This window comes from Cygnus olor, chromosome 3 (assembly GCF_009769625.2).
Source record: "Cygnus olor isolate bCygOlo1 chromosome 3, bCygOlo1.pri.v2, whole genome shotgun sequence".
NCBI classification, from domain to species: Eukaryota; Metazoa; Chordata; class Aves; order Anseriformes; family Anatidae; genus Cygnus; species Cygnus olor.
The window spans coordinates 19208800-19226702 of record NC_049171.1 but is presented as its reverse complement, the minus strand read 5'-3'; the positions used below and the strand labels follow the sequence as shown (position 1 = coordinate 19226702).

General features: G+C 37.9%; 1 protein-coding gene across 2 annotated transcripts in view; it reads right to left on the bottom strand.

Annotated features, from left to right (window-relative positions):
* Positions 1-17903, bottom strand: part of EIPR1 (EARP complex and GARP complex interacting protein 1) — a 75210-nt gene that overhangs the window by 24897 nt on the left and 32410 nt on the right. For both annotated transcript variants that reach the window (XM_040550632.1, XM_040550630.1), the window contains exon 4: positions 8498-8654. In XM_040550632.1, the coding sequence (XP_040406566.1) occupies positions 8498-8654 (157 nt within the window). The remainder of the gene's footprint in view (positions 1-8497; positions 8655-17903) is intronic.

The window sequence follows — 17903 nt, the reverse complement described above, 5'->3', positions numbered from 1 at the left end:
GCACAGATATATTTATTAAGCCCTTCAAAGAGATGAAAACACTTTATCTACATATAATAGGATAAAATATCAATGCACCATGACCTCCACCTGATCACACAGTTAACCTTCCACAATTCACTTTCCCAAAGTGAAGACATTAATTTGGGATCATCACTTTTAAATGACAACAGAATCATCACTACCATAAGAGGTGACAAATGGGTAACATGGGTAACTAAGAAATCCTTAAGATTTTAAGTGGTTTTTTTTTTGTTTGTTTGTTTGTTTTTTACTTTTTTTGTTTGTTTTAAATTTCACTATTTTTCTTACATATTGCTTGAAGTGCAACACTGTCATTTGGTGTTGATATATGTAGATATTCTTTAATTATATACAATAAAATTTGGTTTGAGCAATTACCTCTTTAAGGGTTCTTCCAGCCAGAGATCAATATTCTCAATGCCTGTTGATATATTTGTCCCTTTTCCCACACTGACCACTGAGCCTTTGGTTTTAAATGCAAGATTGGAAGCAATTTTTTTGTTGTTGTTTTCGAAGGTGGGAAGAAATTTCATGTCTTTGAGTGTTACTGAGCTTCAAGGTAAAGAATTTTTATAGCTGAATAGTGTGCTAATTAGAGCCAATTATATAACCCAGCTGACATATCTTAGAACAAAAAGGTCTCTGCACATTCACTCTGTCCTTGTGAGATGCCCATTTTACTTCTGTTTAATTTACCCTTTATGAAAGTTCACTGTTTTATGGGTGTGGCTGTGGTGATCATTCACATTTTACAATTTAAGTGGTTATTCAAATCACCCTTTGTGACATGTTCAGCCATATTCTGCAGTAGCAACTGAATATCAAACAGATGAAATACCATAGAGAAGGGGAAAAACACTGGTGAGAAAAAAACACTGCTTTTGAAGCAAAATATACATTTTAGAATATTTTTTAGACACAGCAGAAGTGGTGCTAATCTTTTAAAAAGAAAGCAGATAAACAGGCAATACCATTTTCCCACAGTGTGCCAACAGTTGCTGATGCTTACAGTTTTCAGAAATGGACAAGATATTTGTCAAATTCACAGCTGTCACTCAGAAACTGAGTGTCAACTTCACTACTGCTCTTTAGATAATCTATAAACAGCAGACAAGCAATTATATTTGTTGCCTTTTACCCTGTTTTGTTATCATCTGACTCCTGATGCTTCAGATTAGCTTCTAGCTAGCAGTTTTTGGTTAAAAAATAAATCGTGAAGAGAACATTTTCCTAGTAAAGAAAAAAAGAGAGTTTACAATATTCATTCAAATGCACACATAAAAGGACTACATTATCTGTTTTATGCTGAATAGATAGTTAACACCATCATTTATTAACATACTGAGCTTTTATAAATGAACAATTCAAGTTCTCCACTGTAGGCTACAGAAGAATAAAGTAACATGTAAACACTTCTGTAGATGTGAATTGAAGTCAGCCATAATATGTTGGACAAAAAGTTTTAACTGCTTTTTGGTTTTATAAGTAGAAAAAAAATTGTTCAACTGAAAATTCTCACACACTGCAAAGTGGAAAATATATCCAAACATCCTGCAGCCTCAAAAGAACCCATCGGAAAAATTAATGTTATATACCCAAATATTCTTCGTTCTGTGCAGTACAGTAATTCAATTTTTTTGTTGACTAGGATATTATTCTAAGAATAAGGCTCAGAGGACAGCCAGGAATCCACAATTCTTACTCCTTACTCAAGTGCTCTACAGAGTGGCCACATTTTTGAATGAGAACAGTTCTGGCTGTTTGCTGGTATTGAAGTCCATGCTGCTGACACATGTTTAGTGAATGCAGGTTATGATTTGTCTCAGAATACTAAGCCACCCAGGTATATTTTGGTGTTCAAGTAGTCAAAACAAAGTAAAAGAAAAATCATAGCTTCCTTAAATATACGTATACAGATATAGAAACTTAAGATGGATGAATCTAAGTATCTTTTATGATTAAGAGTATACTGAGAAGAATGAGAAAGGTAAAGATTAATTTGGCCAAGACCCCCACCCCCCAAAGACACCTACTTTGGACTTCTTTCTGGCTCTTCGAATTATTTTTACATTAAGTAAAATATAACTGTTGCATAAATGTATGCAAAAGTACCCCACAAGGAGGTGACACAGGATAAATACTTGCACTAAAGTGTTTTTAATTTTTTTTTCCCTTAAGTGATCAAACTAGAATGCCGGTGACCCCACAAGCCTTTGTTTGTTTGTTTTAAATAAAAGCAAAATAATGAAGGGCTAGCCTCAGTATTTGTATTTACCTCACTCCATCTCTGTCTACTGCAGGTGTGCAGTTACATAAGATTACAACAAGAAAAAGAATTGGGCTCTCTAAAGCAAAAATCACAATCTCAGCACTGAGAAGATATTTATGAACATATAATCTTAAGAAAGACAGTCTGAATCCTAGGAGCTCACGATCTAATAGAAAGCATGGCAGGGAATTTGTTGCATGAAAGCAAGTTGTAGGACCCATTCATTTTAAGTATGAGCTCCTAAATACCTAATTTGTAGGAAAGAGTATTAAATTCCTGATAATTATTCATGATTTGAAGAGATGACCAACAGGTGATCATCTCCATAGTTCATTAACAATCCGAGGCTTCCATCTAGGTGGCCACCCCCAGAAAATTTATACGTTACATACTTTAAATAGCAACACAAAATTGTGCAAACTGATTATACAGGCTGTACATAAGAACTAAACTAACAAAAGCTGGTCACTGGCAACATTTCAAGTCATGAATGATTATAGATATGAATCAACATCTATAGTTTAACCAGCTTAACTATGTCCTGCACATACCTGCAGCACAGTAAGCGTAATTACCAGCAGGGGCAAAACATGAACGTGCTATACAACCACATGTGAAACAGTAAGTAGCAAGACCTACTTTATAGAAAGGATGCTATGACTAACAGTTTTCAGACTTAAGACATTAGTCAGCCATTCTCTACTGTGTTCATTTTTTTGCAGCAATAAAATACACAAGTTGTACACAGGGACTGTTCTTGTGGAGGGTGTGGTAAGAGCTCTTACAAAGTAACCTACCATTCTTCAGATTGCAGTAACTTAGTCCTAAATTCCTTCCCATTGACTTGTAGGTGGAGCAGATTGTTTCTTCTATTTTCAGAAGAGATAATCAACGTGGAAATCCCACAGAGTACAAAACCCATGAGTAGCACTAATTGAAATCCATGCTACAGGGTAGATTTGTTTGTTGTGCGCGTGCTCAGGTTTGGTCTATGCTCTTAGACTGACTGCTCAAGTTAAAAAGATGGTCCTATCAAGGCTAGGGGGCTTCCCCAAACTCATTTGGTATCAGAGGTAAGTCATTATAGTTGATTAAAGACATTATGAGGGTAGTTTTGCCTGTTCCCACGTGCTTATTTCAGACAGATGAGGAATATTAATTCATATTTCTAGAAAAAAAAGCTGTACTTTTGAAGTTATGAAATTATTACTAGATTCTTCAGGACACTTCCTTCTCCTCTAAGGTCTGCCGTTTATCAGTATATCCAGCATATTACTAAGTATCCTGGCATTTTTGCATGACTTCCTGCTCATAGGAATGGACCGTTCTTGAGCTCAGAGAAAGTGATCCTTGAGTATCACTTAAGGATTTCTCAGACCCTCCTAGAGCCCTATCACATGGGACTTATTGAAACAGATCTCTGAAGATCAGGAAGCTGCCCACCAATGCTCTCCAGAAAGCCCCCACATTGCTTACGCCCTGCTGTCTTGTCCCTCCAGCACATACTGGGACAGTTCAAGCCCTGAACAAGGACCAGATCCCACAAGCACGAGGGTACTTCTAGCAGTCTGTAGGTCTCATCTACTTGTTCCTCCTGATCAGGTGTCCTGTAGCAGACACATATTGAGTCACCCACACCGTTCTGCTCTCAAATCTTTACACAAGCTGTCAGCTAGCTCGTCCTCCACCCCCGGACAAAGCTCAATGCTCTCCAGCTGCACTTACACACAAGACAAATTCCCTCCTCATCTCCCCAGCTTGTCCTTCCTAAAGAGAGACTATGTTTGAGGCCTTGGCACTATTCTCAGTTTTGTCTACGCTTTAGTCTATTCAACCTGAGTAACCAACAAAGGATTTGTCATACGCAAACAGCATTTCCTAGATGTTAAGTGCTGCTAAGTACAGCTATAGCAATATCAGTGTACAAGAAGAGACCATAGTCCCAAACTCCTCAGGGGCTGTTGATTATCTTTAAGCTGCAAGTTATAGCACTGGTTCAGCTTGACCAGAGCAGTAACATTAAAAACAGAAGTGTCTTCTGTTTATTACGATTAAGATTACATTATCACAAGGACAGCATTTTTTTTGTTCATTTTAAGTAGATCTTGGACTGTATTACTAGCTTCCATTCTCTTTTGGAGGAGAGGAAGAGAAGAGGACTTCCCCTCCCCAATAATTGACTTTTGTTTTCTGTTTTAACTTAAGAAGTTATGCCTTGTTTCTGACATTATATAAAACATGAAATACAGGTTAAGGAATACAACACACTGAGGAAATACTAAAATAATTAATATTTGATTATATACAACAAGAATATTTAAATAACATGGCAGAAACACTGACAAACAATATTCTAAGGCAAATATACAAAAACATTGTAATTTCATTATTAAAAATTATTTCACTATTCCATCCATACCTTCACATATTGCTGTGTGTTTTTTTCCATGACATACCTACAATAACAGAAGATCTAGAGTATATGCAGCTAAATTACTGTAGGAGTGAGATGTTTTGGGCAGCATAGTTTATTGTTCCTGTTGAACTCTATTTCCCACGCCAGAAAAAGCACTTTAAGACTAAAGCCGTGTATCTGCTTGGAGGATTTGCAGATACTATTACAAAGACAAACCTTTTTACAGCTTCAGGAACAACACACTAAGGAGCTAGAACCTACTCACTAATAAAGAAAAAAAATCAAGTGGCAACATACTTCAAACAAAAAGCAGGGTCAAGGAGTTAAGAAAAAAATAAACTGTTTGAACAAGTACAGATAAAAGGTTTACATGAGGATTACAAGTTTATGACTTTGCTCATCTTTTTTAATACCAACAGGAAGAAAGCTTCAAAGTAAGGAGTAACACATTTCACATATGCAGACACTGACGCTGCATTACTGTTACCATTAGTAATGGCTACACAGAATGAATAGCACATACAGAACAGAATGAGTTTCTTCAATGAAAGCTGATAAAAAATACAGATGGGTGTAAAGCCAGGATTCACTTCCAAAGCAGAAGGACAGAAGTTAGACACCATTGCCATTCTATAGCTTGAAGAAGGCTTAAAAAAAGAATATTACGGATATATGACATGTCATGAAAGAAACATGTAACTGGCTTGTCTGTCAAAGATCAGTGAGGTGGCCAACCTAGGAAAACGTTCTAGCAGTAGGAATGTCTGGCAGGAAAGCACACAGGGAGCTGTCAGGTATAAGTCTTGCCCAGCCTCTGGGGCCACATGATGCTTATAGAATTGACCATGTTCTACTGCAGAGATTAAGGGCTGAAGCAAGCTTATTTCTGAAACAGCTGGAGGGGCAAAGAGCAATTTCTGCAGTCATTTTAGAGGAAACACATCGGATGGGGTGGGGGAACCGCAGAATTTGCATAGTGTCATATGGGATTTTTCAGCCAGGGTAGAGCTTGAGGCCTATTGCTATACTGTGCCCTGGGGATGGAAACTCAGAGTGCATGTGGCCACATTGAACCCCAGCTTCAGTGTCAAAATTGTGTTCTGTGAGTGAAATATACTAGAGTATGCTTAAATGGCAAGTTAAAACAGAGCCAGAAGCAGCATTACTCTTCTTCCTGCAGGTACCTGGCCCCAGAACACCACTGCTCTCACACAGCGTGGTTACGTATATTAGGCAGTTGGGCTTACGGTAAGGTTTGAAAAGTATTTTTATTTTAGATTGAGGAAAATTGCTTCTGATTAAAGACTGGTTCCAACAACAATCGTGCCATGCTGTAAGTATCTCAGGTACTTCCAGTTTTTGTAAGTATCTGAAATGCACAGAAGAGTATTTAAGGTGCTACTTGTAGTTAACACACCACTCAGTGGGACATGGACTGTTAAATGATACTGAAATAAACTTTTTGTGCCAAATTTGTCATTTGCATCAGCTGTTTCCACTATGACAGAGGCAGGAACAGACTAGCCTGCTCTAGAACAAGATCCTCTAACTCAGCTTTGCTTGCCTGACATAAGGTGAGAAATACTAATGCAAAGTATTCTGTTTACACTTATGTCTATCACTTAGGGCATTTTCAATCTTTATGCATATGTGTATTTACGCATGTGCACACGCACATATCCACACACACGTAAGAAACAGAACGAAAAAACACACATGCCCATGTGCCCTCTGTGATGATCTGACATACCAGCTAAAATGCTTTTAGGCACGTAACCTAATGAGAATGGCATCAATCTCATTTATGATATTTGAAAGAGCAGACAAACATACCTTAAATTTTAACCAATTATAAACACAGAAATTTTGTAATAGTAAAGTGACGTAGAAATAAGACATCTACAGAGATTAACAATGAAATTTGAACATAAAATGAGAATCAAAAATAGAGGACACCAAAGAAATGTAATGGCAAAAAGTCATGGAGAAAAGGTTAACAGGTTTTAAAATAGTAGCAGATATTTGTAAGTACTAGCACTGAACAAAAACAATCACATGACAGGAGACAAAATTGAATATGAACTTAATACCAACTATAGCAGAAGAGAAAAAAACTGATTTTGGGCTTGCACATAAATTCACATCCTGATATAAAGCAGCAATGTGCCCCGTTTTTCCTCTGATGAAACCCAGGTATCTCAATATCAGAGAGAGAGAAACAGATTAAGGGAAATAAAAAGACAAAGCACATTAATTTTAAGGGGCAAAAGGTGAAGATGAAAAAAGCCCTCACAATATTCCCAGCTATACTGGAAAGTAATTATCAGAAGTTTTCAATGGTAAAAATTGAATTGTCTAATGTGATCAAAGAGTTATAAAGAGAAGTATTCATATGAAAATGAGTAGCAAAGCTTTAAAAGTTACTAACATGAAAAAAATCTAACATTAGCTAAGCTGAGATATTAGAATAAAGTAGCCTAGATAACACACTTTAATTTGTTGATATGTCCATTCTTGTCTAAGAAGAACCTAAAAAAACCACCAAACCACACCTTGAAATTTCAAGTCCAAGCCCCAAACCCGAAACAGAGGCTTAAAACTTACGGTACAATGCATGCCACAATTAAAAATCAACTGAATTAGCTATCATTTCTAAATTATTCATTAACTAGCCGCTAAGGAAAAACAAAGAAAACTTTACATAACCAGATTTTGAAAAGGAACTGAGATTGATTTTAAGTATCTTTCCTTTTTGATACAATTCAAAGTTACCGCTACTAGAATATCTTTAAGGATAATGAGATCATGCTGGATACCTCACACAGCAGGTATCTGAGTTCAGAAACCAGAGGCCCCTTCTACTCTCATTTAAGACACTTATAGTAATACCAACATTGATGTTGCATTATCCCTGTTCAGTTTCAGTTCAGAGATGTCACATTTCATTTAAAAAAATCTGCTCTGTTGTTCCATTTTTCTTAAAATTCTTTGATTGTGAAACGGACTGTAGAACTTGCACGATCATTGCCTGCTGTTTTCTGTCTGACAGACAGACATTTCCGAGACTGCTGCAGACCATATTCTTATAATTTCAACTTTTCTTGCCAGTAGAAGGTGGCCAGGTGATCCCACAAACACATACAACATTTCAGTTGGTGAAGTAGGAACCGCGCACGTTAGCGGTTCTTTGCCCCACATCTGTTCAGGAAGCAGTGGAAACACGTCATACACATTCCCCAGAAGCAAAGTACTTGTGAATACCCAACGGGCACATTTAACTTTCTTTCAAAGAACAGAAAGGAAAGGGAAACAAACTTCTATAATTCTCTCTGCAGTATTACAGCTCTTCTTGTCTTTTCTTAGATAATAGAAAAGAGCAGTTAAACAGTTAAATAATATAATGAATTGTTATCCTTAATAAACAATGACTTGCACTCATGCCAAATCAGGTGAGTAAAGACTGAAAAGCAACATCAAATTTATATTCCATGAAAAGACTGAAACGCTAAGTATAATACCTTTGTGCAACAAAGGCTTTAGATGGGGGCAGGTGGGGAGAAGCACATTAAAACAGTACACAGGCTGTTACTCCATATGTGTTTGCAGGACTATAATAAATGTTTTTAATCTATGAAACATCTGGGACAAAAATCCAATTTGTACTTTTTTTAAAGACGATAGTTTTAAGGTGTATAGTATAGCTTCTACAATATAAATCTGCACAAAACTAACAGCACAGGTCTCTCCTTTAGTTTTTTTCTAGGAGTATAAAATATGCAGAATCCTACCAGGCCATATTGCCATGGGCTGTGTTGTCAAGGTGACAGAGTAGCTCCAGGGTTTGAGTGTTGCTTGATGAATCATCAGGGGATTCATGACTGCCTGATTCCAATTCCTTCGGCATCCTCCAAACAGCAGCACATGTCATGACTTTACTGTCTGAAGCTAAGCAACAGAGAATAATGTCAACAGATCATTGTATGGGAGACATATTTTGGATACAGTGCATCAACATTTACACAAATCTATAAGCAGTGCACATCTGCTGTTTAAAAAATTTAAAAATATTAGAGTAAGCTGAATCAAAGAACACAGAACATGGATACTGACAGACCTCAAGTTAGCAGTCAAGTTGCTGCAAAACTCATAATTAGCATTCACTCAACCCAGTTCTCCCTGTTTTGAAGGCAGAAATCGGTGCCCATGAAAACAACTATGTTTAAGGCGAGTTTTTGAAGCTTTCCCCGTGTTGATGTTAATGAGAATAACGCACAACTTGTATTACTTGAGCCCTTAACAGTAATGATTGAGACACTTTTAACATTTTCCTTTCAGGGGCTACCTTCAGTTAAACCTACAGCATTATGTTGTATCCTTTGCTACCAATAACAGTTTACCACAAAACTTCAGGTTTCCACCCAAATACATTCCTGTACCTCCAGTGAACAAAAACAGCTTCCAAACAACAAACAACTTACATGCATATAGCAAAGTATTACAACATACAAGGAATGAGCTGACTATAGATTGAAGGGAAAAAATACCATATGGTTTATAAAATACCATAAGGTAACGCCCATCACCCCCCAGAAAAAGGGATTTCTAGCAGCACAAAATGGGAAGAGATGAGAGCAGCACCACATATGTTCATATCGTTACGGGCTGTGGTCCAGGCTTCCCAGAACAAGGACAGGTCAGTTAGCTACTGCAGCAGGAACAAAGAAACCAACTACAGGGATGTTAGGTGAACAGGGGGCGTCACTACCTGCTGGAAGATGCTAAATGCAAAGTCCAGTGGATAAGAAACGGGTGAAACGTTTTGTGTTGCAAAGTCTTTTCACATGCCTCTCTCTCACTGTTCTGTCTTCAAGTACATCTGGCTGATCTTAGTCAAGTGCCTGATTAAAGACCCGTGAGCAGACGTGACCAGCTCAAATCAGCAGAGAGGAAAACAGGAACAACTGTAATGAGGGTGTTTGTTTTCAAAAGGGTGGATGGTAGATCTGAAAAAGGCCTTCTCAGGCTCAGTGCCATTTAACAGAAATGTCTCCACCACAGAGGTAACCAATCTGAATATTATACACACAAAACAGGCATTCAAGCAACACACAATAAGACAAAAAGCAACATCCATTTCTGAAAAAAGTAAACGGGGTAAGAGAAGGACTTTAAGGCATGGAATTCAGAATACATGAGCACTACGTATTTGATAGAATGCACTAAGTATGAAATATATGTACAATTTTGGTAACTGTTATACAGCAAACTGGAATTTCTATACAAGTTGAATGCAGTATTGAGAGACTATATATCGAAAGATGATGGACAATCCCTTATTTATTAGCATGTAATTGAGCTTTTAATAATTCTAATGCATGCTAACTAAATAGCCATTTCCAAACCATTTGAGGCAAATCCTTCACTTTAAATCTATGTGCCATTGAATGAAGAAGAGGAAGAGGTAGCACATGGCTACCTTTCTTTAGCAAAGGGCAAGTCAATGCACAGTATGCATTCTACACTATACAAATAAAGATAACCTAAACTGAACGTGCAATGTAGTTTGAGAAAGTAACATTTACTCCATGTTTTGCCTAGATACTCAAATACGTGGCAGAATGTTAAAATGTTAAAGAACACGGAAAAGAAATTTATGGTGTATCATAATTAGGGAAAGGTCCGTACCATGCATATAAAGCTTTAACTTTTCCACTACCACTAACATCTATTCAGAGAACCACAAAAGCCATCATGGAAAACGAACTACACATTTCTCAAGCTATCTTTGCTGTCAGAAGAGCACCACGAGTCTTAAGACAGCCTTACAAAGTCATTTTAACTTCTCAAAAATGAAAAAAATTTTAAAAAATCTAAATCAACTAAATGAGCAGTGATTTGAAGACTGATTGAATCTGAAGTAAATATATTGAAATCTTTCTGAAACTTGATGTAACCTGGGCTCCTATAACACTTTCATGCTTTGAAAATTTGTCAAAGGCCACCAATTGTGAATGTGTGCAACAATTCTATGAAGATTTCGCATTTGTTTTCAGATTTAACTATGGACATTTCTAAGGAACAAGATGGAAGTATACTTTTATATTCCTGGCAGAAGAGATTTATTTGGGTAGTAAAAACAAATTTATCAGATTTCCACATCTTACAGACCTATGTAAGAACAGTATATGCTGCGCTCCAAGAAATGGCTCTCTGGAAAGCTGCTCTGACTATATGATGTATATCAGATGCCATTTGCTCTTCCAAAATGCATGAGAAGCTTCTCTTTCTGAAAAGTAATTTGAGCAAGCAAGATTTCTGTATTAATGGCTGTGACTTTGTAGGACTTTAGGCAATCTTTTTTTTTTTTTATTAGGTTGGCTCAGAATTTCACATGCAAAACTCTGTACCATCCTATGCCTGTTTCACTTCCATGGGGCTGGTGGTGGGGGACACAACAATTCCGTGTGTCAGAAAGGAACACTAAAAACCAGTTTGCATGAAACTCTTCAACATGCAGCACACTCTGCTTGCAGATGGGTTTGGAGATGCACATGGAAAAACGACAGGCCACTTTCCAGCTATTGAATGATCAACTATTATAAACAACAGCATGTATATCACAGATCTTCAGCTTGTATTTTTACAGTTTGGACAAATTCTGGAATTAGATACGTGGCTGAAACCTGTAGAGTGAAGACTTGAGAGTACTTTTAGTTTCTCTTTTCACTTTTTATGTACTCATCTACAGTTCTGACACTTTATTAATTCCCAGATGTGTTAAACCAAAATGGAATCACCACTGCCTCTCACAGAAGTACTTTTAGATATAACTGGTCTTAACCAAGGCTTAATTTTCCTTTTTATACGGAACTTTTAAAATATATATACCATTATTCTCCCCATAAGCAGGCAAACTTTAGGTCTGAGTCAAAGTATCATCCCATAATGACAGATGACATGGACTTTTTTTTGTGGGTCGTGATTCCTTTTAATCAAATAACCATTGGCAACAAACCTTTATGAACCCATAAACACAAGATAACTTTCACTGCATAGAAATCCAAGTCCCACAATAAGCTTCTCATGGCTGTATGAGAAGCTTGCTAGGAGTACACAGTGTTTCTGGAATTACCCACATAGCTGTAACTTCCCAAGCACTCATATTAAAATTTGCCAACAACATTACTAAGTAATTTCACTACTGTTTCTATAGTTCCACTGCTTACACTGAATACCTAAGGGCAAGCAGAAACCCCAGATTTTCCCTTATTTTACTATCTTCACTTCATCCCAGTGTGCACACACATTGATAATGACAAGGTTGTTATCTATAACCTCTTGCATTATTTCTCTAAAAATGTTGAGACCAATATGAATGAATGTAATATTGAAATGACAATACCGGTTACTCTGTCAAAGGAAGAGCAGCAAGCTAAACACATAATAACTAGGTCATATCTCTATGCCTTCCTTAAAGCTATTCACATATTTTGAGGCCACTTTTCCCTACCTCATATTTAAACCAGAATTTTTATTTCTTTATGGCACAGCACCAATGCAGAATAGATAAGGTTAAGCTAGCTACTGTTGCAGTCTTATCACTGAGTGTATGAAGAAATATATTTGTAGGTTTAACTAAGCACTAAGTAACTGTTAAGTCACACCTTCATAAAATATGAGTAAAAGGTTCGCAGAAAGGAGTCCCGCTGTATTCCTAGAGCATTGCTCTCAAGAAGTGACCCAGGACTAAGACATTGAACTGTTACATCTTTGTCACCTTTGTTCCTCATTACTCAAGAAAAACTTATCTAAACCATCGTGCACCTTCAGCACACCTTTCACTAGGTACAGTTAAAGCCAGAGTTAGACGTGCTTTAACAATTGCAACAACTCCCTGTTAAGCACTGTTCCCCCAGCTTCATTAACACGATCTCCTCGACAGAGGACACCATACTCACGGACCTGCCAGAGTGACTGTACACAGTTTGTTCTACCTGGTCCTGTTGAAATGATCCAAGCTCAAAAACAAGCAAGCAAGAAGTCGAGGAATAAGCAAATAACCCACATTTTGACAGCACTGAGTTAGAAAGCATCTACACACACAGTTACGCTGGCAGCTCTGAGGGTGCAGTAACTGCAGGAAACAAACTTTGGGGAGTTCAGCCAAAGCCCGAGAGAGCTACAGAGCACAAGGCCTTCTTTAGATGCCTACTTTACAAGTCAAGCAAGTGAGAAAATTCTCTGCATGCAGAGTGTGCAATTTGCAAAGGGTCACAACTTGGTCAAATCAATACCAATTTTCACTACAGCACTCCAAAAGACTTCTCAATGAGGGCTATTTCCATAGCAATTTTCAGCTTCCCACGATCACCTTTTTAACACAGAAAAAGGGTAGAAGTTGTAGACAGGTGAAGCATCCTGTTTATCAACCTCCAAAAAGTGCTCCCCTGGGAGAGCTACTCCAACTTAATCAGCTCTGAGAAAGAAATTCCTACAGACTCACATAGTAAAAGAAGTGAACTCTGTCAGGTCTCCAGATTTAGAGAGAGTAACCTAAAAGTTTATAAAAATTCTGAATGACGTTTAAAAATTTATTCAGAAAATTCTATAGCCTGGAAAACCACAAAGAATTCTTTGCATGGAAAGCTACAAACATTCTGTCCAGGCTAGTGCTGAATCAACAATGTGGGGAGATGTAAAATGATTACACAGTGATTGCAGTTTGGGTCTAAATTGGCCTCGTTTCTGAACTAAGTGTAACTCATACTGGATTTTAGCAAATTTTCAGATGGATGCCATTATAAAAATTTGTTTACAGAGACTTCTTGAAAAATACAGTTTATTCCCTTTAATAAATTGCAAGTTTAACAAGGACATGACTTGTAATCCCAGTAAATATACTAAGAAACCAACTGATAGCTGGATAACTGACACTAAATCAGAATAGATGCAGAAGGAAGAGATGTAGTCTATAGTCACTGAAGACAGTAAGCGGTCTGAAATAGATCTCTCTTCGTATTAGTGAGAACAAAAAGCCATACTTGTTATGTCGGAACTCTAAGATTTTGCAATTGAAAGCAATCCAGTAATTTCACTGTTTTTCCAAACTTAATTCCTTTACTGAAACTCTCCTTCCACAAATAGATTTTTTGGAAGGAAGCTACAGAAAAACTACTCTACTCAGAGTTTTGTTTGATGGTCTGGGTTTAAAGAAAAAGAAAAGAAAAAACACCTGAAATTATTTTGGAGACAGTCAAATGTTACTAAAACAAAGATGAAACTGAACAACAAAAAAACACATGGAATATGAATAAAATAAATCATCATCAGAAGTATAGATGGTGATCAATACTCTGCAGTTTCAGCAGAGGTTTGAGTACACACAGAAAACCACCAATTCTGTTTCCCTTACTCATTCAGGTGTGTATTGAGAACTTGATAAACATTGATATGTACTATCACTTATCCATGTTCTGCTTGCCTCCGGTTCACCCGCTGCAGTTACACTTCCAGAACTGAAGCTACGCAATTCACAAGCAATAGAGGCATTAAAAAAGATAAAGAAGAAACATATTTCAAGAGGAGTAATTAAAAACATCGATGTTTACAAAGTTTAAAATGTGATTTTAAGAAGTTAACCCCCCCCCCCCAACTTGTAAGCAAAGCGATGCCTGAAGGCATTGCCATAATATAAAGGGTAAAGTGTAAAAATACAGTTAAATGAACATACAAGAAGTATTACCACCACCACACCACCCCCCAATCCCACACAAGTGGATTTTGATCCCAATTATACAGGAACACATCAGTCAACACTGCAGCTCACAGCTGTTCAATCATCTACCTTTCATTCTTCTGGCACCACTTGCTGAATAAAACCTACCATGCCACTGAAGCATCCTCTGACATACAGAACAACTGCGGTCCTGGCTTGTCAGAGGCTTACAGCAGTCGCCCAAAGCAGACCTGGTCCAGCTCTGCTCTGCCCTCCCCAATTATGTCACTGCACAGAGCACTTGAGTCTTTCTGTTCAATTGTTCTTTATGGTCTTTCTTTTCTTACTTAAATATACGTGATAAATCACCCTTGATTAATGTATTCTTTTGGAATAAAGAAAAAGACGGTTATTGCTAGTCTCCTGCTCTCTTTTTAAATCGTTCTGAAGCACATTTTATATATACATTAGTAATTAAGTATTTTTAATCGATTTCTTAGAATCAATAACGATACACAGACAGTAGCATCTACAGGAACAATGTTTACATTTTACTTTCTGCTGTCATTCTGCCTCATTCCCCTGTGTTTAACCTTGAAACCCAAATGACAATGCTTCCTACATCACTGCCTGCAGACATTCACACCGAAGCTGGAGGAGCCGAAGTATCAGTGCCTGACAGGGTTTGCTCTTTGATCAGCTCAGGTGGTGCAAAGCCAGCTGGCTGCAGTTATTCTGTTGCCCAGGGAACAACAACTGAAGTGTATGCTTCCTAAATCTGCACAGGAGGCCCTTCTGCAGCACTGCCACAGCAGCTCTTGCTGTGCAAGGCTGAAGTGGCGAAGCCGCTATAGCTACAGCCCAGCTGGTGCCCATTAATGCTCTCAGTAGGACAGGAACAAGCAGTGAGTATTCAGAAGCCTTCTTCTTACCATTGACAGACTTATCGCTTTTCCGTATTAATGAAGGTAAACATCCTTCTCCTGTTTTAATAAAATGAAGAAATCAAAACCAAAATTATTTAAGTATGCATCTTTTAAAGAATAACTTCGTAGCCTTTTTAATTACGTCATAAAAAGATGAACCACATTCCATTTATTCCACAACACATCTTTTACCTGTAAAAGAATATGGTGGGGAAATAACCACCATCATTCTTTTTTTGCGTTCAGAATTTCTTCTTTAGTGTTACAAGCCTGCATAGTCTTTCATTGTACATTTTTTCTGAAATACATGGGGTGAGGTATATGTAAGAATAATAAGTTGTAGGCAGCCTAATTTTTCTTTCCACTTATTTTTTAGCTACCAAGAAACAGCTTTTGATTTTGAAAAATATAAACATAGAAACACAGCAGAAACATGATATACTAGCTCACTCTGTATCCTAATAGAAGTATGTTTCCAAGTCAAGATGGAAGCAGAAATAATTAGTAGAAACACAGTAACATGCTCCAATCAAGTCCAGCCCAGACATACGTTCATACAGAAGACATCTTCCATGCCCACCTGTTGTCTCATGACTCTAACATATGGAAAACACTGCACAAACAGCAGCTTTACTGCTAGCATGCAGACCACAGATGATCATAAGTTCACATCTACTGCACACAAATACAACATGGGTGAGACTTGGGTGCTAGACAGCAGGCTCCCATTTTGCATTGTGCTCACAGATGTATAAGGAGGTTTTGAAACCCTCACAGGCTGGACAGCGACACAGAGATAATGATCTGAAAGTGTGCAAAGGAGCAGGTACGACACGAAGAGACAGGTAAACCAATCACGTTATTTGGAAGCAGGAGACAGAACCTGCAGAAAACAGGCTGAAAAACTGGAGAAGGCACAAACTGCACTTTTTTATACTGAGGTTTCTTACCCTATCCAGAGGTGATTTGAGATGTTTCAGCACGTATCTTTCCCTTGGGATGTGCTTTCCGAAGACAGATACTTAAGGGAGCTTAACATTTACTGACTGCATTTCTGGAATTCTGCCATAGAAGGACAGCCTGAGTGAGGAACTGTAACCCTCACTACACCAATGAGCTGAACTCTGCTCTTCAGGCAAAATTTGGCTACAACACTGTAAAAGCTGCTTAGCAGCACAAACAGACATGCTTGCTTTCTGACACTTCAGAAGAACAGATCTCCTAAGACACAACAGTGACTTATGACACTTTTGATACATCAGGTATCCCTCTCTAGGTATTTTAATATAGTAGAAAAGAATGGAGAAATTAAATGGAGAAATTAGCACTAACTACTTGCTTTTGTTTCTTCGTGGTAGCCTTCCCACTCTTGTTACCACCCGCCCACCAGAACTGCAGCAGCCGTACCCAAAGCAAGGTATCAGCTGGCCATACAAAAAACATTGGGAGATATAACCCTGGGCTGAGGAGAGCTGCACAACACACCAATAAAAGCCAATGAACCCTATATACGTGTTGACTTCCATCATCACTAAGGCTAGCGAAGCTGAACACTATTATCAACGTTGCCCCTTTTTTTGTGTGTGTGTAAAAGTACCAAAGAGAAAGCAGGAGTCTCATGGAGGCACTCACTTCCATCACCACAAAAGCCACAGCAGCTGTCAGTTAAGTGGGACTAGATGATAGCAATGCATTAACGCTCCCACTTGATGTTTCATGAGATATTAAAACACTATACTCCTTAACAATTTAATGACAACTGAGAACCACTTATCCCCTCATTGAATTAGGCCATCACCAGACAGTTGCACATTCAATGTTCTATTCAAATAAGCTTTAGCATTTCTATTTCATTGCATATGAGTTCCAAAGACAAATAATAACGGCTTGACACTTCGTGGAAATCTGTTTCAAACAGGACAAGTGGAATTACATCCAACGTGAGCAGTTTGATCACCCAAATTTACAGGACTAACATCTAATATCTCAGTTTGAAAAGATAAGTTCACCACCCCTTACGGCAGACTCTTGCAGTTTCCACTTCTTTACCTCAGTAAAGACCCAGAAGCGTAGCCACTCTCAATACACACAGTTTCACCCAGCAATGACTTGTGATTGAGATCTTTTCCCTTTAAGCCTTCCTGATCTGTCCTTCCTAAAGAGCCTGTGTTCTTCCATGTATCTGTGATCCCAGTGAGATGACATTTGCCATAAACATAACATGTATTTGGTCAGTACTCACAAAGAAGGTGTCCTGTCTCTGAGCTGAAAATTTGACTATAGGATGGCTTTTAGAGGTTTGTTTCTAACTTGCAATGTTTTTGTGGCTTTTCTTTGTAGATTATAAGCTCCTTCAGGAAGACCTGTATGACTCTCCACTCTAGTTTGATTAAAAAATTTTGGTGCAATTTCTCTCCTATGAGCGCTTCGGAGCTGTAAACAATTGAAAACTAAATGGTTGTTAGCAGCCTGCTGCATTATGTATTGCTCAAATGCCCTAGGTTGAGAAAGCTGCTGACTAGCATAGGACACTATTCTTCTTTCTCTGGACCT